At 34.3% G+C, this 24,976-nt stretch overlaps 1 protein-coding gene across 1 annotated transcript in view; it reads right to left on the minus strand.

Annotated features, from left to right (window-relative positions):
- Window positions 1-2,133: 2,133 nt before the first annotated feature.
- Window positions 2,134-24,976, minus strand: part of LOC149411814 (opioid-binding protein/cell adhesion molecule-like) — a 159,458-nt gene continuing 136,615 nt past the window's right edge. Inside the window, exons 5-6 of the mRNA XM_089646247.1 lie at window positions 13,533-13,669; window positions 2,134-2,419 (exon numbers count right to left, since the gene is read on the minus strand). Coding sequence (XP_089502373.1) covers window positions 2,343-2,419; window positions 13,533-13,669 — 214 coding nt within the window. The 3' untranslated portion in view covers window positions 2,134-2,342. The remainder of the gene's footprint in view (window positions 2,420-13,532; window positions 13,670-24,976) is intronic.

Below are 24,976 nucleotides of genomic sequence, written 5' to 3' on the forward strand. Positions count from 1 at the left end.
TTGTACGAATTTACATTTCTGAGTATTTCGTAGAATGTTACAATTTTTTTAAATAAATAGAAATTATGTACTTAATTAATAATTTTATTTATCTTGGACAGATTTCTAAGATACACTATTCGAAAATTAACATCTTTTTACATGTATCCGATACACGATATATGCTTTTAAAATTACAGTTAAATATTTTTACAATAAATTTATTATGTCCCTTAAATCTAGTTTAATAACACGAATTCATCGATATTTACATTAATTTCTTTAACCGACACCTTCGCGGTATGTTCAGCAAAATAAAGCAAACTTACTTTACAATGCGAATGCTGCACAGGAAAAAAAACAGATTTTTAATAAGATATATGTAAAAAATTTTTCATCCATAAATTTTCATTTTCTGGATGTTTTTTTCTATACTACGACACTAGACCCTTTAACCGATTCAACCACATTTTAAAGTCACTCTTTATAACCATGGGCAAAAAATTGCACCTCTCACTCTTTCTCCTAGCTCCCCCTCTTCCTTCATACTAAAGTGCGTAATGTTGTAATGAATGCTTTCAGGTAAAATGTGTAATGTTGTATTGGATGTCTTCTATTAAAGTGTGTAATGTTGTAGTGAATGACTTCAGTTAAAGTGTGCAATGTTGTATTGGATGTCTTCTATTAAAGTGTGTAGTGTGGTATTGAATGCCTTCAGTTATAGTGTGCAATGTTGTATTGGACGTCTTCTATTAAAGTGTGTAATGTTGTATTGAATGCCCTCTGTTTTATTATGTTATGTTGTATCGACTTGGATGCCTTCTATTAAACTGGGAAATGTTGTATTGAATGCCTTCAGGTAAAGTGTGCAATGTTATATTGAATGTCTTCTATTAAAGTGTGTTATGTTGCATTGAGTACCTTCAGTTAAACTGCGCAATGTTGAATTGGATATCTTTTATTAAAGTGTGTAATGTTTCGTTGAATGCTTTCAGTTTAAGTGTGTAATGTTTCGTTGAATGATTTCAATTAAAGTGTGCAATGTTGTATTGGATGTTTTCTATTAAAGTGTGTAATGTTGTATTGAATGCCTTCATTTAAAGTGTGTAATGTTGCATTGAATACCTTCTGTTTAATTACGTTATGTTGTATTGACTTGGATGCCTTCTATTAAACTGGGAAATGTTATATTGAATGCCTTCAGGTGAAGTGTGCAATGTCATATTGAATGTCTTCTATTAAAGTGTGTAATGTTGCATTGAGTACCTTCAGTTAAAGCGCGCAATGTTGAATTGGATGTCTTTTATTAAAGTGTGTAATGTTTCTTTGAATGCTTTCAGTTAAAGTGTGCAATGTTGTATTGGATGTCTTCTATTAAAGTGTGTAATGTTGTATTGAATGACTTTTATCAACGTGTGTAATGTTATTTATTGTTTTTCAATGCCTTATATTGATGTGTTGTCAGATTAATCATAAAAAAATAAAGTAATAATCTACTGTTTCTTTGAGGATATCAACTTTCTAATATCAACGAACACCGGTTTTAGTACAACTCTCCTTTGTCAAGAAAGACATGCTTCTTTTAGTTCATGTCTGCCCTAATGAAGTCACGATTGTGTTTTAATAGTTTTGGGTTTTGAATTGAGTAAAGTTATGCGCACAAAGTTACAGCATTTAATTCACTAATTTTATAGCCAAAAATACTGATTTCAAAGTTTAATAAACAATGATATATTTGATTAGTTATGAAATCATTTAAAAGGTGTTGAAATAACTGAATCAATGGTTTACCTAACAATATAAAATGTAAGACTAAGAATCAGAGACACGGTAACGCCCGTTTACTAATATATAAGCCATTCAGAAATTGAAACACGTGCACTTCTTCTTTGTGAAAATGTCAGTGTTAATGTAAAATATAAGACAGAAAACAAGTTCAATGTATTAAACAATAAAATTCGGTGTATTTTATCTAATATTGAACATAAACATTGTTTTTTGTCTTAAACATAAACATTGTTTTCTAATATTAAATAAGATAGAACACAATGTTTATGTTTAATATAAGACAAAAAACATGTTAATGTTTAATATGGTACAGAAACATTGAAAATGTATGTGTTAATGTTTAATATAAGACAGAAAACACCGGTTATTATTTATGGACGCGTAAATGAATCAAGCCTGTTAGAAATACGTTTTATACGGAAATAAGAACAACCTTATATTTTTTATAGTATGTACATCACAATGTAATCATGAACTTGTTTATTAAATAAATTCACCATTAATATTTTTTTTATATTTTCATATCACCAAACTGATTGATTTTGGAAACCGTGATCAGCCAGTGATATTAATTGTCAGCTGGCCATTAGAAGAAGAAGGGGTGGAATAAATAGTGAAGCGCAACCTCTCTGCATTGCCAGGGGGTTTTCTCCTGAAAAGAAAAACAAACAAGTCTTACAATAGAGATAAAACAAAATATTTCAAATCAGAAACCACGAAATTAACAGTTTAGATAAAAATGAATACTTTGGCTTGAAAATCACTTTATTCAGAAAAAAATCAAACACCAACCGGTTTAAGTTCAACCTGAGCCTTCCGCAGGACTGTGTTTTGTTCAGAGCGGTATTTATTTCAGGACAGTATGAATTCATATCAGCGCTGTATTATTAACTTCAGGGCAGAGAAGGTTCAGTTGAACCGAAACCGGTCAATATTTTTTTTATTTTTACACACCTACTCAATACAGTGTTTTTCAAACAAATTATTGTTTTAATCAAAATCATAATAACCACAAAGTGATTATCATAGGTCTTTCTAATCTTGCTACGAATTACGATCAAATAAATCTTTTAAATCAGATTCATAAAATCAATTAGAAGCTGTAGGTCTTACTATTCGGATACAATAGCCTCACAAATCAGATACATCAAATCTTACAATTCAGAGAAAAACTCTTACATTTCAGATACAACAGATCTTCCACCTCAGAGACAAACAATCTTTAATTAATTTCAAATCGACGTTTTTACTGCTGTAAAGTAAGAAGTCGTATGTCCATAAAGCGCACAAAAAAAATCGCAAAAACTCAGGCTGGCTGCGCAACACATATACCTATACATTGTTTTCACGAAACTTCAAAAAGTAAAAATCCACTATTTTGATATACCTTTAATTAGAAATTTACTCTCATTTTCGGTAATGAATTAATGCATTTCTAGGAAGCTAATATCTTCCCGACATCCAATCAAGCTAAAAGCACATGGCGATGTTGATGACAATGCATTCAATCAATTTTTGGTGTCAATTACGCACTCACACGCGGACATTTAAGCATTTTTAAGAAATCGGTTGACATTACAACAGTTAATATAAACAAATAAAAGTCGGTTCAACCCGATCGGCAATCGGCGATTCTGGTAGAGTTAGCGACTCCAGTTCCCAGGTAAGAAGGTTCAATCCTAAGTCAAATAAAAAAAATATATATTTTAAAAGATCTAAGAGAAAAGAGAGATACAATGCTTGCACAGTTGCTCTTTCATTCACATTACAAAAAGTTTTAAAGATATTAAATATTCAAATAGATGTATCATAGTAAAAAGAACTTTGTTGTTTAGGAGCAATTGCCGAGTGTTCTCCCGATGAAGGAAGGGTACTTTTCAAACCGGTACAGATGGTTAAAAATAAAATAGTTTAAAATATATATAAAATAAAAACCGTTTTTTCTTCCAGAAAAGACGGAACAATATGTGAGTTTGTGTAGGAAATCTTTTGTTTTGCACGTAGTTTTTTTAATTCAAAAATATTATTTTTAAAGAAGGACAAACATTCTCGAAAATACCTGGCGATAGGCAATTTTACGAATAACCTTACAATATTTGAAAAACTGATCTACATATTAATCTGAAATGATAATGCTTAGTTGATGATTAGCTAGCAGGGGAAATGAACCCACTACGCCACAACCAGACGCATTTGTCCACTCAGCTAATAATCAGTTAAATAAAAAGCCTTTTAAAACCTACGAACTCAAGGTCAAATGAAACTGGTTTAGCCAGCGAACCGTGAAAGCTCTATTTAAAAGCAATTACCATTAATTCTCCCCTGACATATTAAATTATCTCGCTTTGCCGATATTATCCTCTACGATTCCTAATTCGAAATGAAAAATAATTTAAACCTTAGATTTGCACTCGATCTGTGGGTATTATTAATTTAACCAAAATTTCTTCTTAAAATTTTATAGAAAACTTTTTAAGCAAGCTAACCTTGTAAATGTTTTTTTTGTGAATATTTTGAAAACTTCTAAACTTTTGTGACAGTTTCTAGAAAATTCTAAGTGGACTAAATCAATAAATAATGATACCGGGAATGTAGTTGACAGCTTCCTATATACGTTCATTTTTCTTCGAACATCTAATATGTCTCATGTGCTTTTAAAAGCGTAGGTTCCAGTTGCGAGATTTGACATTTTTCTTCCGGGTTTCCACAAGAAAACGTTCAGGCTGCTGTTTATATAACCAAAAACATTTTTACAAATTCTTGTAGCAAAGACATATTAATCCAGATTCCTTTTAAGGTGAATCAAATTTAAATTCAAATTAAGATACTCACTACACCAGTTCATCTTTAATTATCTTTGATCGTACTTGTTGGCGTATTCTTTGCGCATTATTTCCATGATATAATAATAATATTTTTTATTCCAGGATGTTGGGAGGGTATAAATATAGGAGAGAAATATGAATAAAATTGTGAATAAGTGGTTTATCAGAAATAAACAGTGATTACGTGAATAAAACAATTTGTAAGAAATAGAAGAGGGCCTTAAAAATGAATGAAATAATCATTAATTACATGAATGCAATGAACTTTAAGAGATACGAGAAAATCTAGAAATAAATAAAATAAGCAATTAAGAATAATTATGCCGGGCGTGGTCTTGAGTGAGCTTCGGCCCGGCGCTCTCTGAAGAGTGGTGCTTGGGGCTGGTGAGCTTCGGTCACCACCGTCTATAGCGTTATACAGTTTTACTAATTAGATTCTTACACGCCTGTTCAACGTTGGTTTGGTAAAGTCGGCCTCGAGCCTGGCTTAAAATCGTTTTAAGACGAGACAATAAACAAACAATTGCCATGGTAATAAGTCAAGTTTATCACTATTCCGGCTAAAAAAAATATATATTTTCGTACAATATTTTACATTTCTTAGTACAATTTAGTAACGTTGGCCTCACTGGGTGACTTACCCGTGCTGAGGCCTCCATTTTATAATACAAAAATATTCATAATACGTTTAAAGAAAAAATATATAATGTTGATGAAGAAAAAAAACATAAGATTAAGATAAATTTAAACTATAGATATAGATTAAAAATTAAAGTGAAATAAATTTTAAATGAAAAAAAGTGAAAATCGGTATATTTATATTATATGTTGTGTGTTTATGAGTGATGTGTGTATTATATTGGTTTTGTGTGTTACGTGTAGGTTTTATCATTTTATGTTACGAAATTTTGGTAATATTGTCTTTTTTTTTCTTTAATCCATTTTGTAATTTTGGGTATGAATTTATTTTTGTTTTCCTCAATTTTATGTTCAAGTGTTGAAAGCTTTTATAGCATGGTATTGATGGTGTCTTTGTCCAAAGCTTGTATGAACTAATCTGTTTTGATATTTTGTGTATGTTGAAATTTGGATTTTTGTTGAAAAATTAGTTAAGTAGTATTTCAACGTATAATAGGCGCATATCTAGTACGTCACAACTGTTATTAATATGTTTAGTATTACCTTTAAGATAATTTTCTGTGCGATTTCCAATGAATCGATAGCCGCGTTTGTTGCTTCTCCCCAAGCAATAATTCCATATTTTATAATTGATTGGCAAAGTGGAAATATATTATTTTCAATTGTTTTATTTTATATATATTTCTCATGTTTAAGAAAATGTGTATTATTTCGATGAGTTTATTTGCGATTGTGCGCCTTTATATTTACATGACGTTTTTTATGTTTTGTGTTAATGTTGATATCACGAAAAATAACCAACTTCCCATTCTAAAAGGTTAACATCGGGCAACACAGGCCAGTGGCAATTTAACACACTTAAACAGACTCTTGAATGTCATGTATAGTCATGAAAAGTGATGGAAAAAAACTAGGTTAAATAGGTTAAGTTTTGTTAGGTTTATAGGCTTTTTTTTCATATTTTTTTATGTGGACACCGCGTAAGAGTCCCAACTGCTCCAACGATCTGGAGTCGGTGAGACTATGGCATCCCCAATCGGGGTATATTGAAGGTAGTGAGGAAGGGAAGGAGATGGCGAAGAGAAAGTTATTGATGGTGGTATTTGGCTATTCAGATCCGGTCACCAAACACGGCTAAAGCCATTTCAAGCAACTTTTTAATTCTGAATGGTGGTCTTACACCAGGGCGATACTGAGTGTATATTTCACTCCGGAAAGTGCCGCTATATATTATATATTATTTCTAATGAATAAACTGTGAAACAAATTCATCAAATAAATTTTCTTGCGAACGCTGGGATTTGAACCCGCAACCTTTGGCTTGCTAGTCGAGAACCCCTCAACCGTGGAGGCGTTTAATGACTTTATTTTTCTTTTCAAAAGTATGTTGAATTGCCACAAACCAGAATCAAATATAATAGAAAAGTCTCTCAAATCAACTCCTAAACTTAACGTGATCAATATTACGACGTAACAGCCCATAAACTTAACGTGATCAATATTACGACGAAACAGCCCATAAATTTAACGTGATCAATATTACGACGTAACAGCCCATAAACTTCAGGTGATCAATATTACGACGTAACAGCCCATAAACTTAATGTGATCAAGATTACGACGTAACAGCCTATAAACTTAATGTGATCAAAATTACGACGTAACAGCCTATAAACTGAACGTGATCAAAATTGCGACGTAACAGCCCATAAACTTAACGTGATCAATATTACGACGTAACAGCCCATAAACTTAACGTGATCAATATTACGACGTAACAGCCCATAAACTTAACGTGATCAATATTACGACGTAGCAGCCCATATACTTAACGTGATCAATATTACGACGTAACAGCCCATAAACTTAACGTGATTAAGATTACGACGTAACAGCCCATCAATTCGCTAAAAAAAATCGGTAACTCGAACTTGGAAACCATGAAAGCTTGTATTTACATGTTTATTTATTATTGCATGTTAATTAACGTTAGAAAATCGTAAAAAACAGGATTAATAAAAAAATTGGAGCACATATTAACTACCCCAACGTAAGGAAAATAAGTAAGTAAGTAACTAAAGGTCATAACACACTAGCGCGACGTACGCTACGTAAGCAATGCGTCACGACATCTGGACGTATTACTCGTACAATCCATTAATTTTCTATGGAAATGGATGCTTTAGATAAACCCTTATCACACGCAATGCAAACTCACGATTCCATCGCTGTGCCGATCTGGACTGTCCAGACATGGCAAGCATTTGTTAGTAATGTAGTTTTAGTGATTTGTCTTATATGAATTATTGTTCTAGTTAATATTTTATTTTATGTTGCTGTTATGTTTTACTAAGATTGTTACGTATTTAGTTATAGTTTTATTTATTTAAAAAAATATTTTTCATAATATTCTTACTATACTTGTAATCACAGTTTAATATTTTTGTATTCATAGATCTATTTTACAACGGATTACATATAAATAGTGTTATTATTTCCTATACAGATATTCTCCTATGTATACTGCATCATGTATCACTTTTACGTAAAGAGCTTTTTAAGAAGAAGCTACAAGCCAAAAATGTGTATATTCTTAGTATGCCTTATATCGTCACGAATGTAGGTTATAGGCATTAAAATCGCTTGACAAACGGAGTCTAGAAACGCTTGATTCTAAGGAAAAAAATAAAAATAAAAGAAAAGGTTTTTCATTATTTTGTAAAACATTTTATAAGAAAGCAAAAAAGTTAAACTGTCATAGATAGTCATAGCTATAATGTTGTATTTTTTAAAAGTTGTTTCTTTTACGCGTTCATACATTTCTATTGAAAAATATTTATTTTAGTAGTTTAAATACATATTTGTTATTGAGTAATTAAAAAAATTATTTGCATTCTACTCAAGGGAAGCGATAGGAAAACCTTCAATTTATCTGAAGCATATTTTTTGGTATTCATAATGTAAACCAATTCGTTACAAAGATTAATCGTAAATTGTGATTCAGCATTAAGCTTCGCCTTAAGCGTATAAATAAATTTGTTACGAATAAGAAGGAGGCAATTAATATAATTATTGACTTCCAGACAACATTAAAAATCAATAAAAAGTTTTCGTAAGAAAATATTTAAAAAAAATTCTTTTTAAATTTAATGAACAACATAATGCAATTTACCATCACGCCATTTCTCAGCCTACCCTTGTAGGCAGAATAGACGGACCGCCAAGCAACACGTTTTGTTTTGGAATTCTTTTCTTCATTCACTTTCATACAGTCTCACATATACTCTTGTGTCATATTAATTTGGCTAACGTACGTTATCTTCCTAGCGCGTCCCGGACTTTTTCCATTCACATAATATATTCTCATTACACTCCTTCCTTCATTCATTCGCTCTACATGCCCAAACGATCAAAGCGTCTCTTTCTTAATCTTACTCACTCAGCCTTTCATTATTTGCGAATCTACGCATTTCTCACACGCTCATACGTGATTTTACCACACATACGCCTCAGGGATCTCATTTTACAGCATCCAGACTTTACATGACAGTACTTTAATAATATTATAATGTATTTATTATGGTGTTCGTTTTTAGTTAAGTTAACAAAATGTTATTATTTTCTTATTTATTTAAATAATTTTTACAAATTTCAAATTTTTTATTAATTACGTACATACACTTTTTAAATTAATTTTTAAATTTTTTTTTTTTTTTTTTTTTTAAAAGAAAGACAAACATTCCAGGGTTACGAATAACCCAACAATGTTTGAAAATCTCCTACTACCATCACAGAAAGCCGAAAATGTTGCTTGTGTTGTGATGGAGGACTTAGCCAGCCGAGGAATCGAACACGCGACGCTCGGGTGAGACCCAAGCGCTATGCCCACTCAACCACTGACCGGTCAAGGCACTGCATTTAATTTTTTATTAATATGGCTCGTACAATCCAGCTTGAATATATAAATTGGTGATTTATGGTTCTCGGCAGCACATTATAACATTGCATTTCTTTGTACATTAAACACATCATGTAAACCTACAAATTTTTTTTTTTTTTTTTTTTAAAGAAAGACAAACATTCCAGGGTTACGAATAACCCAACAATGTTTGAAAATCTCCTACTACCATCACAGAAAGCCGAAAATGTTGCTTGTGTTGTGATGGAGGACTTAGCCAGCCGAGGAATCGAACACGCGACGCTCGGGTGAGACCCAAGCGCTATGCCCACTCAACCACTGACCGGTCAAGGCACTGCATTTAATTTTTTATTAATATGGCTCGTACAATCCAGCTTGAATATATAAATTGGTGATTTATGGTTCTCGGCAGCGCATTATAACATTGCATTTCTTTGTACATTAAACACATCATGTAAACCTACAAATAGCTGTAATTTTCTGTTTTTGTTTCTTGTGTTTGTATGACTAGTTGCATAGCTTTTATCAAATGTAATTTTATTCTTATTTTTATTTTTCAAAGTATCTGTCACATTAAAATTATACTACCAACCATGTAAAAGCCCTCTGGGCGTTAAATAAATAAATTAAACGATTTTGTATTTTGGCTTATTTTGTTGCACGTTCTTCTATTATATTTGTGAATGTCTCTTTTGTACAAAATTTTATTTTAAAATTATTCTGGCAATTGGTTGTTTATTATTTTATTATAAATATTATTGTGTCGGCATCTATTTCACTGTTAGCCAATTTAGGTCCTCTAACATTCTGGAAATAAATTTTAAATTAAAAATGAATTTAACGTTTTTTAGAGTGATATATTTTCGCTGTCGTCCTGATTTAAAACATAACCGTGGTATTACATTTAACATGGCAATACTTAAAGTAATTCATCGATAAATTCTCCTTTCATTAAACCTCGAATTCAAAATATGACGCACATTTAAGTAATTTTCCATTTTAACATTTCTAAGCTTTCCTAAGCCGCGAAACTCGAAACGTAAAGAAGGCTTTGATAAGAAGGACCTTATTTTACTAACAATTCTGCTTTTGAAGGACCCTATACCATTTCGCCAATCGACTTAGCATCTCAACAGAGCGGCGAAAGTTGTATGATTTCTCGCCGCAGGCTAATTTATAATTTGTGCCTTCTTCGGATAAGAAAGTTATTATAAAAGGGGGGCTGACAAAATAGCACAGTTAAAGTAGCTTATGGACGAAACGGCTTTACGACACAAACTTTGAAGAAATAACGAAGAAAAGTTTTTAGTTTGAAGATTATTTTAATTCATTGCAAGATAATAGTCATTTTTACTAACTGTACCAAAAGCAGAAACATGTAAATGTGACGTTTGTCTGAAGCGATCACAATATTTAAACAACTTTTCTGACTAGAATTTAGGTAAAAACACCTAATTTAAGATCGCCGATTCGTTTCCATCTGAGTTATAAAGCTTTGAGAAAACACCGTGCAATATATTAGACCTGACATCGTTGTATATGTTAAATATTTTTTGCTGACTAAATGACTTTAGATTAAAAAACAAAAACAAAACAGATTTTGTATAAAAAAATAAATTCTTTTCGTTCGATTTTTAAATTTGTTTAAAATTGAATATTTTAATGAATTAAATAATGTTAAGGGTTTTTTTAATACAAAATTTTAATTTGGATTTTAGGTCAAAAATATTTAACTAAAATACTGAACCATAGTGAAGTTATTTTTTTATTAAAATGTATAGCAAATATTTAGTAGGTAGAAATATGTGCTTTTTTATTTCTATCTTGAATTATAAAAAATATGCCATTGAAGAATTCAACTTTTTTTCATGACGTAATTTTGCCTCAAAATTTGCTCAAATTATGCTCATCAAAATGCTATTTTTAATAATATCTTTCTGTTTACAAAGAAGATAAAACCAAATAGTTATAAAAATGAACATTTTAAGTCTCTTGTACATCTATTTTTAAACTACTATAAAAATATTCTATTACCTACGTACTAATATTTGGATTTCACAACATTGACATAACCCACGAAAAACTGCTAAATTGCCTCTAAAATCACGAGAAATCTACGTTTTTAATGGCATATATTTTATAATTTGAATTACAAATAAAAAATAAGTACTTTTCCGTACTAGATATTTGCTATTTTTGATTTGATTAAAAAAATAAATTTTCAGTTTGGTCAAGTATTTTGGCTTGAAATCCAAATATAAGTGGTCGATAGTTATAGTCGCATCGGCCCTCTCAGGCTATTTTGTTCATTGCTATTTTTCCTAAGATCATCTTACGACATCAAATTATAAAAATATTTTTTTTATTCACGACCAAGTTAAATATGAGATTCTTAGAAATCCAGAAAATTTGTGATTAAGCCAGTAACTTTTGAGCCAGCTTTAAAAGTTTTTATCGTAAACGTAAGATTGAAACGTATTAAATTAAGAAGGTAAGTACTTTGATGTTTTCAACGATTTAATCATTTTATGACTTTCGCACACATTTTATTTATGCTAGGCTTAAATTTTTGTTGTCGTATACAAACTTCGCTTCCAGAAAAGCCGTTTTGTATTGAGAATATATCAGATCAAATAAATAGTATGGTGGGGTTTTCATGTGACCTTTTTATTTTTTCCGCCTTTTAATTTGGCGTGTTTTAAATAGCAAAACAAGAGGGTACAAGATACAGTACAGATAATGGTAATGAAGCCGCACAAGAGTCCCACAACCATCTGGAGCAAGTGAGACTATGGCATCCCAAATCTGGGTATGTTGTAAGGCTAAAAATGGTGGGGAAGGGAAGGAAAAGGGAAAGGAAACAGTGGTGAAGTACTTGGGTATTTAGATATGGTCACCAAATACGGCCAAAGCCATTTAAAGCAACGTTGTAATTCTGAATGGTGTTCTTACAACAGAGCAATACTTTGAGTATATTCCACTCTAGAACGTACCGCACAAATACTATTTATTATTTTAAATGAGTAAATTGTGAAATGACACAAATTAATTATATAGAATATACTTGCGCCGGAATTTGAACCCACGTCCTCTGGCTTTCTAGTCGATAACCTTACCTCGCGACTACGGAGGCTGTCATATATTACATAATGTAAGATAGAAACGATAAAGTAGTCAGTTGTAAGATTTGAAACTAAGACTTTTTATCTAACCGGAATTATGAATAGGCTTGAAGGAAAAACATGAATTTATTTTTCTTTCATCCTTTTTCTTTTCTCTTTTCCCTTTCTCAAATTTCTTATGCCACAAAACGATATAATATAAATGGTCAATTTTCTATTTCGTTTTTTACTGACACGATAGCTCCAGGACCCTTTAAAAGTGTTATTGTTAAGAACCATTTTTCTAAAATAAACACTCTTGCGGTAGAGCGGGAAACCAAGCGTTAATGAAATGATCCCTTTACTCACATTTTGGTGAATTCAACAGTTTCGATTGGAGTGAAATGACTCCAAGGATAATAGAATAGCCCTGTTTACCGCCAACTCTACTTTAATTTGGCGGTAAACCTTTGATATAGGTCACACGACTTAACACGGGTCCATGGGGTGAGGTTTGACCATATTGTTTGACCAGTTTGGACAGGATTAGGAGAGGCCGGTTGATGAAGACCCTTTGATCTCTCCAGACAGACTTATCACCTTGTACCGCAGTGGAAAGAATGGATCCATAAACCCGTCACTCTTGGACACATGACCCCCAGATCCCATCCATGAAACCCATCCTTCATACTCGTTTCTTTCTCGCTTTCCTTTTTTATAGACCCTCTGTTGAAAATGTACGAACCATTAGCAAAGTTCACCACCAGTTAATTTACAGGCTCCTGCCTAGCACCTAGCGGTCAGAGGTAAAACTAGGGCTAAAAGATAAAACAGATGTTTTGCTTATCATTTGGCTTTCTTTGACAGTGTTTGTTTTGACAATTAGCTTGTAAATGTATGTTACTTGGTTAGATTATAAAAAGCCTCGCCGACTGGATTTTTCACTTCTTCTCTCCTATAAAATAGTAACAAGCAGTCACTATGGTCTACAGGCCCTTAGTACAAGTGTTTCGCCTGGGTCGGGAATAATTTAACTCTTTGTAACATTAAATAAAGTGAAATGCAGTAAACAAAATAACCATGCGTTTGTTATTGAAGACTTCATCAAGCCCAAACAAATCTTAACACCCTCCATATGTGGCTTAGGTACCAAGGGAATTCTTTAACACAGGGAAGTGACTGGGAACCGTGAACCAAGCATAAGTGTCATAAAGTTCTCATTTTACCGGAACTTTTGTGAAACATACATACATCCAAATATACATTATAGATTATTGTCACCTCTGAGGACGTGCACAGATACGGTGGTGGCGGACACATCGTCAAGCGAGCACGTGTAGTTGCCAGAGTCCTTGCGCGCTGCGTTGGCTATATAAAGTCGAGATAGCGCGCCGCTGTTCTGCAGCTCGGTTTTCACACTGCAAAGAAATACATGTTGTTAGAAAAGACATACCTAGACATACATAACTTATTTATTTATTAATTTTCGGGAAATCGACAATTTACATTTATTTCAGTTTCTAAATAAGTATTAGGTATAAAGCCAAAATAAAACCAATTATGGATTTTCTCCTTGTGACTTTACCTCTACTGAGAAGGCATAATAAAGAATAAGGAAATTTAATTTTTTAAGAAAAGAATACGAATTCAAAATTTTTGACATAACAAGAGATTACATAAAAAGAAAAATTTACAAAACAAAACATAATTTAATTTTTTTTAATTTTTTTTTTTTTTTAAAGAAAGACAAACATTCCCAGGTTACGAATAACCCAACAATGTTTGAAAATCTCCTACTACCACCACAGAAAGCCGAAAATGTTGCTTGTGTTGTGATGGAGGACTTAGCCAGCCGAGGAATCGAACACGCGGCGCTCGGGTGAGACCCAAGCGCTATGCCCACTCAACCACTGACCGGTCAGTGGTTGACCGGTCAGTGGTTGAGTGGCATTTATTACTGACATTTATCAATACATTTATAGCCATGGAGAGAGGTTGTTGATATAAATAAAATCATAATAGAAATATAAACAATAGAAACATAACATTATTCACAAACCATCTGAGAAAAATTCTTTTATGGACCTCTTGTATTTGGTAAGTTTGCAACTGAAAATATCCACCTTGGATAATACGCTATTTTAATTATTGCATGGTCTGTTCAGGTAAGAATTCTGCTAACTTATCGAGGAAGAAGTCGTAACGTAAGCTCTCTCTTCGTTGAAGTGGCGAGAGAGCCATTGAAATTACCATCCACCACTCAATATCATTCACACACATTCATTAAAAATATATATATATTTTGTTAGCAGATAGAGAGATTTTTTGAGGAATGCATAATGCGTAAGAGATAACATCAGAACTCGATTTCAACATTATAACAGAAATATTTATTAAACAGATATGTAATAATTAATCTTTGGGGAAGAAGACATATTAATTAATCTTTTTATTTCTTTCTTTCTTCCGATATAAATAATTTTTCATTTAAACGAAACACGATACAGAAAAGACAAAGACAAAAAAAGATAACGGTCGCAACTCTGGGGAACGAACACAGCACTTTGTCTTACCGGAACAACATTCTACCACCGAGCTACTGAGATCTGATTATCTTTCGTCCTATTTATCGATCTCATATTTAAAATTTAAAATTACCAATATTATCCGTGATAAATTCGCATGAAAAATTTGCGTTACTAATACAAACAAGATAGCAGCCAAAAATACGGTAGTTTGAGGATAATAATCGTAATTATTAAGTTAAGATCTATTAAAATGGCGGAAAATATCATTATTTAAACTTTCTTTCAATAGATTAATATAAGTAGATTTTGTTTGCACAATTAAAGGTTCTTTTAGGGGTGCATTAAGGGAAGTACTAAAGAAGTACATAATTTTGGTTCAAATACCTAAGGAGGAGGGTATATCTTCGCTAAAATAGCTGAAACTCAGCAGATAGACTTGTTGTCCATGACAATGCATTCTATCAACGTTTGGTGCACACACGCGGACATATAGGCATTTCTTTGAAATCGGATGACATTATAGGAGTCAATTTACAAAATAAATATCGGTCCTACCCGATTGGCATTTGGCGAGGATGGTAGAATGTCGACTCCATGAAATGAACCTTCATGTGTGGCAAGGTTCAATTCTCAGTAAAAAATTTTTTTTATAGTTTTAATACATTTTAAGTATTGTAAAGCATTCTTCAAAACAACTACAACATGAGGGTGAATTGCCTAATACAAAAAAAAAAAGATAAATAAAGACAAAACAAAGCTGCTGACTGTAGGCCGAACGCAACATCAGATGAGAGTAGAGATGGCAGGAGTTCCACTAAAGAACACCAAGGAGTTTGTCTACCTCGGGAGCAAAATAACATGGGACGGTCGGTCTAAGAGCGAGGTCGACAGCCGTATACATCAGGCTAGGCTTGCATTCAATAAAAGGTCGAAAATAATAGAATCGGATAATATAAACCTAAAACTGAGAATACTCCTCATCAAGACCTATGTATGGAGTATCTTGATGTACGGCTGCGAAACATGGTGCCTATCCGAAAGAGATAAACGGAGACTAGAGGCTTTTGAGATGTGGTCCTGTTAGGAATTTCCTGGAGAGACCATATTACAAATGAGGAGGTTCTCCAAAGAATCAAAGGAGGAAGGCACCTGCTTAGGACCTTGTCCGAAAGGCGTGCAAGATGGATCGGCCATGTTATACGACACGAAGGCCTCTTGCGTGTCATAATGGAGGGTATGACCGAGGGGACCAACTCTAGGGGACGCCCACGCCGAGAGTACCTGGAGGACCTGCTGGTGGACGTGCGCTGCTCATCATATGCAGAAGTCAAAAGCGCCACACAAGACAGGGAAGAATGGAAGAGGAGATTTGATGAAATTGCTGCAAACCAATCCCAGGATTGAAACCAGAGAGAGAAACTTTGTTTGAGAGGGTTGATTTTTTGTGCAAGTTGAATGTTCTTAAAATCAAAGCCGTCTAAAATACCTATATTTAAAAATGCAACGAGAAGAGGCTCTTAACTACAAGACGGTGATTGATATTGATTTTGATTGTGGAGAGAAGAATATACATGGTTATTTATAATAATTTTGAAAATAAATTTGTTGACATTTTTGTTACGATGTAGTGGTTAAATGAAATATTCTAGGTATTTTTTAAACTACAAGAACCAAACTCAAGAATGTTGGGATTCTTTTTTGATATTCATAGTTATTTTCTTTATAGAGTACCGTGAATAGATCGTTGCTACATATACTTACCAACCAGCCTCACAAAATATTCTAATTCAAGATGCACCATTGTCTCACTGGCAGTGGGGAGCAGATGGGATACTTGTGCGGTACACACATACAAACAAACTTTACTCTCTTAAGAATGGGGTTCTAACCCATTCATGACGAACTATTTTTTTTTCGAATTTCGCGCAGAAAATTCACAGAGTGGTTGGTTTTGAAAGTAGAATAAGAACGTTTTTTTCGGAATTTGAAAAAATCGTCTCCTCATCCCCCAGGAGCCTCGAGAAGGATGAGGTCCATATGGATCTTTCGGCAAATAACTAGTCAGAAATTTCATTTTTTCATCTTTATTGTTCAAAAAGTGTAATTTTCAACAACATTATTTAGTGTGATAGTCCTCGAAGCATTTCACGCATAGTCCGACCTTACATGTGATGCAACGGATGCGCTGCTTGCTTTTACAAGATGCACAAGACAGTTTTCCTCCCTTATTAGTCTCAGTTATCGGTATTGGCCCAGGATAATGGGGGACGTAGGTATCATACTGCATCGCCGTTTGACCTATTTTGGTGAGTTTGTCGGGTGCCTTGAAGTATTTCTTGATAGAATACTTCTCGCAGTAATGCTTTGATATTTCTTCACGGAATTCTAACTGCCCCAATTTAAAATTGCCCGTGGCTTTGCGCTTCAGAAGCCAGCAATTCTGAATGGTTACATCAATGGCCCAGGTAAAAATGGACCACCACCATTTCTGTTGGCGAACAGTAATGCGATAACATGCAACGTTTTGGTCCATTCTCTCAGTTCCGCCCATATTCGTGTTATATTGATGAATTGCATATGGCCTCTGTATACTGATCTTTTTTTGCTCCTTCCGTGAGTAACGGCTTGCTAGATCCAATGGATTCTTTCCGTATTTTGTTGAAGCTACAGAACAAACAGCGTTATCAACCCATTGAGTAACGTAGATGGGGGTCTTGCCAAATGATGTCTGCGGACTTTCAGTATGTCCTCGAGAAAGCACACCTTTGTTGTATTTTGACATTGTTGCCTTCTTCTTGGGGATAGGAGATGAACTGGGAATCCGATTGTCTCGAATTGTACCTGTGCCATTGTATCCATAAAAATGCAAATAGTATAGCAATGGCATACCCGTAAAAAGATTATCAAAGTAGAAGTGATATGGCAATTCGCGCTTTTCCACTGGCAATTGATCGACCAACATAAGTAGTGGTGAAGCATTCAAGCCTACAACACCATACTCCTTTGGAATCCGGGGATTGCTGCCTTGGTAGATCTCAAAATTGATCAAGTAACCGGAGGGTGTATTTAGGCTCCACACTTTATATCCGAATCGAATGGGTTTGCCTTTTATGTATTGCTTACATCCATGGCGGCCATAGTATGGAATCATCGATTCATCATAACTTAAATTTTCTTCTGGGTGGAAGTTTCGCATAAACCGTTCAATAAGCCTATCTGTAAATGGACGTAACTTCCACATCCGGTCTGCACTATTGAACTGATTTGGTGAAGCAAAGTGTATCATTTTGTGTATCTGTTCAAATCTATCACGAGACATGGTGGACGCAATCTGCTTATTGTAGAAAGGGCGAGAGCTGCTCCAGTACAATCGAGTTGATGGAATCGGGCATAATCCCGATGTTATAAGTATACCCATGTACGCTTTGATATCCCCAACAGTTAAAGGTGGATACTTTATGACTATTTTCAGGGTCTTGCTTGGTCTGATATTTGTTGGATTCTGTAACGATGAATTCGTACATTTCGTTGTCAAAATTTAGTTCAAATAATTCCACCGGTGATAAAGCAGCTACGTCAGTATAATTTCCTTCGGGAAATATGCTAGAAACAATTGGCGTCACATCGTTAGACTTCCATTGAAACATAGTTTTCGGACCAGGCATACGTTTTGGAATGCGATAAGGTGGTTCAGCGGGATCATTCACTCTGTCTCCAGTACTAACACGGCATCGTTTCAAAGGAGGCTCGAAAGAAGTGCTTGCAGACGCTTGACCGTGTGATGCTGAAGCGTCGAATAAATTTATGTCGAAGTCACTGAAAGTTGAATCCAAACGCTCGTCTCCGAAATGCTCTAGATTAGGGTTCTCTTGATCTGAATCATAATCGGGCGTATCTTGTCCCTTTTTGTGTCGACGGCGATTTACGATTTGGCAATTAGAAAACAATTGCGCTCGAGAAATATTGGCAATTATTCCACCGTCATCTTCATCAGCTGAATCTGCTCCGGACAAATCACTCTCATTTGGCGGCTCCACATACACATCCACATCCACTACCTCATCATCCTCCAAATTCGTATCCGATTGTTCTTCAAGCAGTAACATCACTTCTTCAACAGTCAGACCCCTAAAAAACACGAAAAAACAATGAAATCTGCGAAAAATTACAATTTATGTATAGTGAGATCTGCCGAAAGGTCCATATGGAGCCAAAAATCAAAACCTTCAATTCAAAGTACTCTCTTTGATACAATAAGGATTATTTTTGTAACAATATGTCTATAAATAGTTAGTAAATTTCATTCTTTACAGATCATAAACGGTTTTGGAAAAAAAAATCAAATCTACACATAAGTTTATTGGATTACTTACTTCACTCGCTTTGACATTTTGAAAAATTTGCACTTTTTTTCAAACTCCGTTTATACACGTCTGTCCACGCCGGCACATGCAAACGAACTGAGCGCCTCTAAGACAAACGTGTTCGTACATGCTTGTAGACTACATCAAACTGAATTTCGCATCGCCATTTTAATATATCGGCATGATGTGACTAATTGAGGTCCAACACTTTTTCGAGGTCCATATGGCACCTTCGTCATGAATGGGTTCATAGTTTATGTAGTACTAGCTGAAGTCCCAGGCTCAGCCCGGGCTTTACTGTCTGTATAAGTCAAATCTCATACAGACATTTCTCTTGTTTTGAAGGTCAAGTGTCCAAAATTTCATCACTTTCGGAATAAAAATGTAGATTATACAAAAAAAAACCAGGCCACCCGCCTGCCGTCAAAGACACTCTTCTTTACATGTATAGGAATATGTAGATATACATAGGCAATATAGAAGGACTTGAAAACCAAATTAGCCGAGACGCAAACCAGACCATTCATTGACACTACTGTGATTCGTGGGCTCAAGGATCAAATTTATGGACAAGAACAACATTTTCCGTATACAATATAGGCTGATTATCATGATATGAATTATTCATTTGCCCCGGATTACTAACGGAAGGGTAGATTCCTAATATAAGCCGACTACTATATTATTATGTTAGCTATATACGAATGTACTATATCTAATACCTAATAAAATTGCCACAAATCTATGATTTGGGTACTTACGACTTCAACAGTCGTAAATATTAGAAAAAATGATTTTTTCCGAAAATTATTAGAAACCGCAAACTTGTACGTAGAACAAAACTTTTCGGTATAAAATTCATAACGTGTTCCTACATAAATTTGTATTTTTTTCTGAAATGTTTCGATATTGCTTATTAGTATTTCGAAACCTTACGGCATCGAGGGTAGCATTAATAATGTCTGAAAATGTACAAAATGAAGAAGTGTGAGAATTTTGATAACTAAATGTACAATAGAGAATGATTAATAAATTTCTGTAGCCACTGCTGGCCAACTACTTAAAGTACTTTAGCGTAGCGCCCCAAAATTTATATCATGGAGTTGGTTTTGTTGTGCCAAATCATCCATAAATCCCATTTCAGCTATGGAGGCGACTGTAATATGGTATGTTTTTTGTGAAAAAATCACTTACAAAGCCTATAATCTTTCATTCACGGTGACGTATTTGTAGGAGACTAGATTTTATTCGTGAAAAATCATTTACTATGCCTATACCGTTTCAGTCATGTTGACTACTTTGTAGTAATAGACTAGCTTTTGTTTGTGCAACATCATTTACAAAGTCTATTACATTTTAATATTGTTGAAGACTTTGTAGTAATAGACAAGCTTTTGTTTGTGCAACATCATTTACAAAGTCTATCACATTTCAGTATTGTTGAAGACTTTGTAGTAATAGACTAGCTTTTGTTTGTGCAACATCATTTCCAAAGTCTATCACATTTCAGTATTGTTGATGACTTTGTAGTAATAGATAAGCTTTTGTTTATGCAGCATAATTAACAAAGCCTATACCGTTTCAGTCACGGAATAGGTTATTATCCCTGGGTACCACAGTATAAGCTCTGCACTGGGAGTGTAAATCCTTAAAATACAAATAATTTTTTTTGAGATACGATATATATATTTTTATACTAGTAAAGAAAAAATCGTTCAATATCAGATTTTTTAAATTTATGCAAGAATTCCACAGGCTTAAGAGAATCCAGATATGTTATGAGATAGTAAGAACGGAAGGAGAACGGAGTAGCCATTAAAATCTGTTAGAATTTTTCAAAGCCCGCCAAAACAATCGAAATCTGGTTGGGTATCCCACACGAGAAAGTGTGAAATCATAAATTCCCAAAGACCTGATTAGCAAGAATTAGCAAGAAAACAAACATGAGAAAATAGTTCGAATTAATTATTTATATACCGCAGCGATAACCCGTGCAGTAAATCTCGCAAAATTGCCCACATTCTTAGTGCATGCGGTCGACCAACCTACGAGGGAGGGTTCTAAGATCTGTCAGAGCCGACCAATCGCAAGGTGTTAAATAATTCTACGCACAATTTATGTATAATTAAACTTATACATTCAGAACCTGCGTTTACATAAATATATTTTTCACTCAACTTACTAATTGGAGATGCCATAATCCCACTAGATCCAGATGGTTTGGAGCAGTTTGGACTCTTGTGACGTATTTATACAAAAAAATAGCGGTGCAATTTTACACCATCGAACAGAACTTTTCCACAATCTACACGATCGACTCATTTTCGTCAAACGGCGAGTCAGCATACTTCAATTGTTTAAAGCCGAAATCTTCACACGTCGTTTTTGAATTTTCCTGCATTCTCGTGTAATTTGTAATTTAACCTCCTCCCCCATTCGGCTAACGCTTTCGATAGAACAGCTTTCACACGAGCGTTCAGATCTAAACGACGGTTAAGTTTTATGAGAGCGACTGTACACTGAACCCTTCGGGTGTAGAGGGTGTCTCAGGCGTCAACCGATGATCTCTAAGATAAAACTTACCTGGAAAATAGCACAACCACCCCTAGCGCCGGTGTAAACATCGACCCCTGAGATAAATGACAAAATAATCATGATTTGAAGGATGTGTTACGAGCAGTAGGTTATTCTTACCCCAACCGAAAAACCTCTCGAGGTAACCGTTCGTTCTCTGTTTCAAAGCCCACCAAGCTGTTGGAGCTTATGTAACCTTTGTGGCTTGTCAAACAAAAAACTATCGTGGACTGTACTGTCATCCGCGTAACAATGAATTGATGTACATGGCAGAAGGACATTGATGTGCAACAAAAACAGGGTCGGAGACAGAATTGATCACCATGGGATGCCAGCATTTATTGAGTGTGAGGAAAAGGTGAAACCATAAGCAACACAAGAATACGGAATGTCCGCAATAAGGCAGTTTGTTGACAAGTCTTCGCTGCCGAACCCGGTCGAAGGCCACGGAAATTTTCAGTGCACCCGTTTGATTCTCAACGTAATGTTTCAAGCACCCCCTCGTGCGCCACATACGCGAGAAGATCACCACACGAGCGGTTCCTTCAGAATCCATAATGACGGTCGTTAATAATTTTGTTCTTCTAGAGGTATGTGAGCAGTTTTTCGTTGATCACATGTTCCATCACCTTGAATAGAATAGATGTGATCGCTATGGGGCGGTAGTTGGCCGGGTTGGAGCTGTCATCCATCTTTGGAATAGGACGAATGACTCGGTACAAAGTACTTATTACGTATGTCCTTAACGTATCGTTAACAAAGAATGCTAAATAGTAAGAAAGTGGAGAGTTGTTTGATTTTAAATATATTTTTTTAAATCAATAAGTACACGATGCTCACAAATTGAAATTGACTATTGATAAAAGTGTTAGATAGTTAATTGTGAATAGTTTTAAAATGATTATTATAAATAGTGGGCCAATATATATAGGATCGTACGAGTGATTGTGAGTTAATTTCTGCATTCGTGTTGTTGCTTTCTATATGAAAAAGTCTTTGGTACGCCTCAATGGAAAATTTAAAGCAATGACGGATAAAAATTCGGGACAATCTATTTTATTATTTAGCAGATTATTTAGAAACAATATATCTGACAATGTACGTCTTTTTGGTAAAGTTAACATTTTATTTATAGTTTTGTTTTATTTCTTGAGTAAATGTTTCAAAAATTCATTCTGTAAATTTTCTACGAGTATTAAATCTACGTATACCTTATATTCAGGACTCCATATTGTAGAAGCATACTCCAGTGGATTTCTGACCAGTGAACAGAATAATGTTTCTAAAGTCTTAGCACTTTTGAAAACTTTAGTTATTCTTGTAGGATTTTGATTTAATTTGTTTGATATTTGCTGTCTAAGTAAAAACCTAGATCTTTATATTTAGACATAAATTGTAGAAGTTTATTGTTCAAGTTTTAAGGATAGATAATTTTATTTTTATTTATGGTAAACGTAATCGAGTAAAACTTAGATATATTTTAGGATTTGATTCACAGTGAGGGCATAAATGATCAAGATCGCTTTGTAATTCCGTAAAATCTATTAAAGATTGAATAGGTTTAAATAATTTCATATCATCCGCGAATAACACCAAGTAACTATTTTGAAAACATAGATACATATCATTTATGTAAATAGTAAATAAGAGTGGTTCGAGATGCGACCCCTGGGGCATTACGCATGATTTCCATTATCATTATCACATATCCATTAAGCAAGATGCGAAACCATTAACAACCGTGATTTGGTGCCGATTCATGACATATGATGCAGTCCATCTATAGATGGTCGCTGTGAATTTTGAAGGACTATCTGTAAAAGAATGTATTGATTAACACGATCAATCGCTTTAGAGTAATCTGTATAAATAGCGTCCCATATTTACTTATTTACTAAGTTGTAGAGCGATTTTTCAAGAAGCCATGTTGATTATTTAAGAATGAAGGTGAGATGTTAGTGATCATAAACGATTTTAATTTACTTAATTCCGAGATGGGAAGAGGAAGGTAGGGAGTACTTGGCTATTCACATCTGGTCATTAATCATAGCCGGTTTCAATTCCGAAAGGCGATAATGAGAGTTATCTTCCACTCTGGAATGTGCTGCCAACATACATTATTTTAAAAGAATTTATTGTAAAACAACACAAATTCATCAAATAAAATTATTTGCCCACGTCGGGATTTGAACCCACGATCTTCAGATTGCTAGTCGAGACCCTTACCTCTCGGCCACGGAGGCCGTCAAGGTTTGCGCATTACTATGAGTACTGTTTACTGTGTAGTGTCCGGTATAAAAATATACATTTTTAGAATCATGGGCAAACATACATTATTAAGAAAGTTGATTTTAACAACATATCTATCTATCGTATGTGGAAGCCAAAATTTTGAAACGGTAACAAGATTCACATACCTGGGCTCCCTGATAACAAACAATAACAACACTACAGAGGAGATCCAGATGCACATCGTGAATGCAAACCGCTGCTATCTCCGCCTACAAAAACGAATAAAATCCAGACTGCTTTCCAGAACCACCAAGGTATTAGTATACAAAACACTAATTAGACCAGTGCTTACGTACGCAGCCAAGACGTGGGTTCTAACTAAGAAGAATGAGCGAGCACTGGACGTTTTTGAAAAGAAAATTTTGAGGCGCATTTTCGGACCGGTTCTAGAAAATGGATTTTGGCGCAGACGTTATAACAATGAGCTCTATACTCTGTTTAAGGAGCTAAACGTCACAAAGTTCATAAAACTGGGAAAACTTTGGTGGCTAGGTCATGTGGAGAGAATGACCGAGCACCAAGAACCAAAGTCCCTGCTGAGCTCAAGACCGATAGGGAGAAGGAGCCTGGGAAGGCCAAGGTTAAGATGGAGCGACAACGTCCTCAATGATTTGTCTGCCTTGGAGCTTCGAAACTGGAAAGAGCTGGCGCGGGACCGAGATGAGTGGAGGAAGACTCTTGAGGAGGCCAAGACCCACCAGGGGTTGTAGAGCCAAAAGTGATGATGATGATGATCCATCAGAATATTGGGCTTTGACTAGAGGCATTAAAAATATCTAGATTAAAACCAGGTTTTTCCAGACTTTCGCCATTATCATCCACAACTACATCCGTTAGTATAACTACTCATAACAAATTAAAACAATAGTACGGTTTTTAATTAACTTCGTTTTATTATTCAATTAAAATATCGAACCAAAAAGTGATGACTGCTTTCCACAGACATGTTTTATTCAAGCATAGTTAT

This window comes from Hesperophylax consimilis, chromosome 24 (genome assembly GCF_061612785.1).
Source record: "Hesperophylax consimilis isolate HC1 chromosome 24, BYU_Hcon_1.0, whole genome shotgun sequence".
NCBI lineage: Eukaryota > Metazoa > Arthropoda > Insecta > Trichoptera > Limnephilidae > Hesperophylax > Hesperophylax consimilis.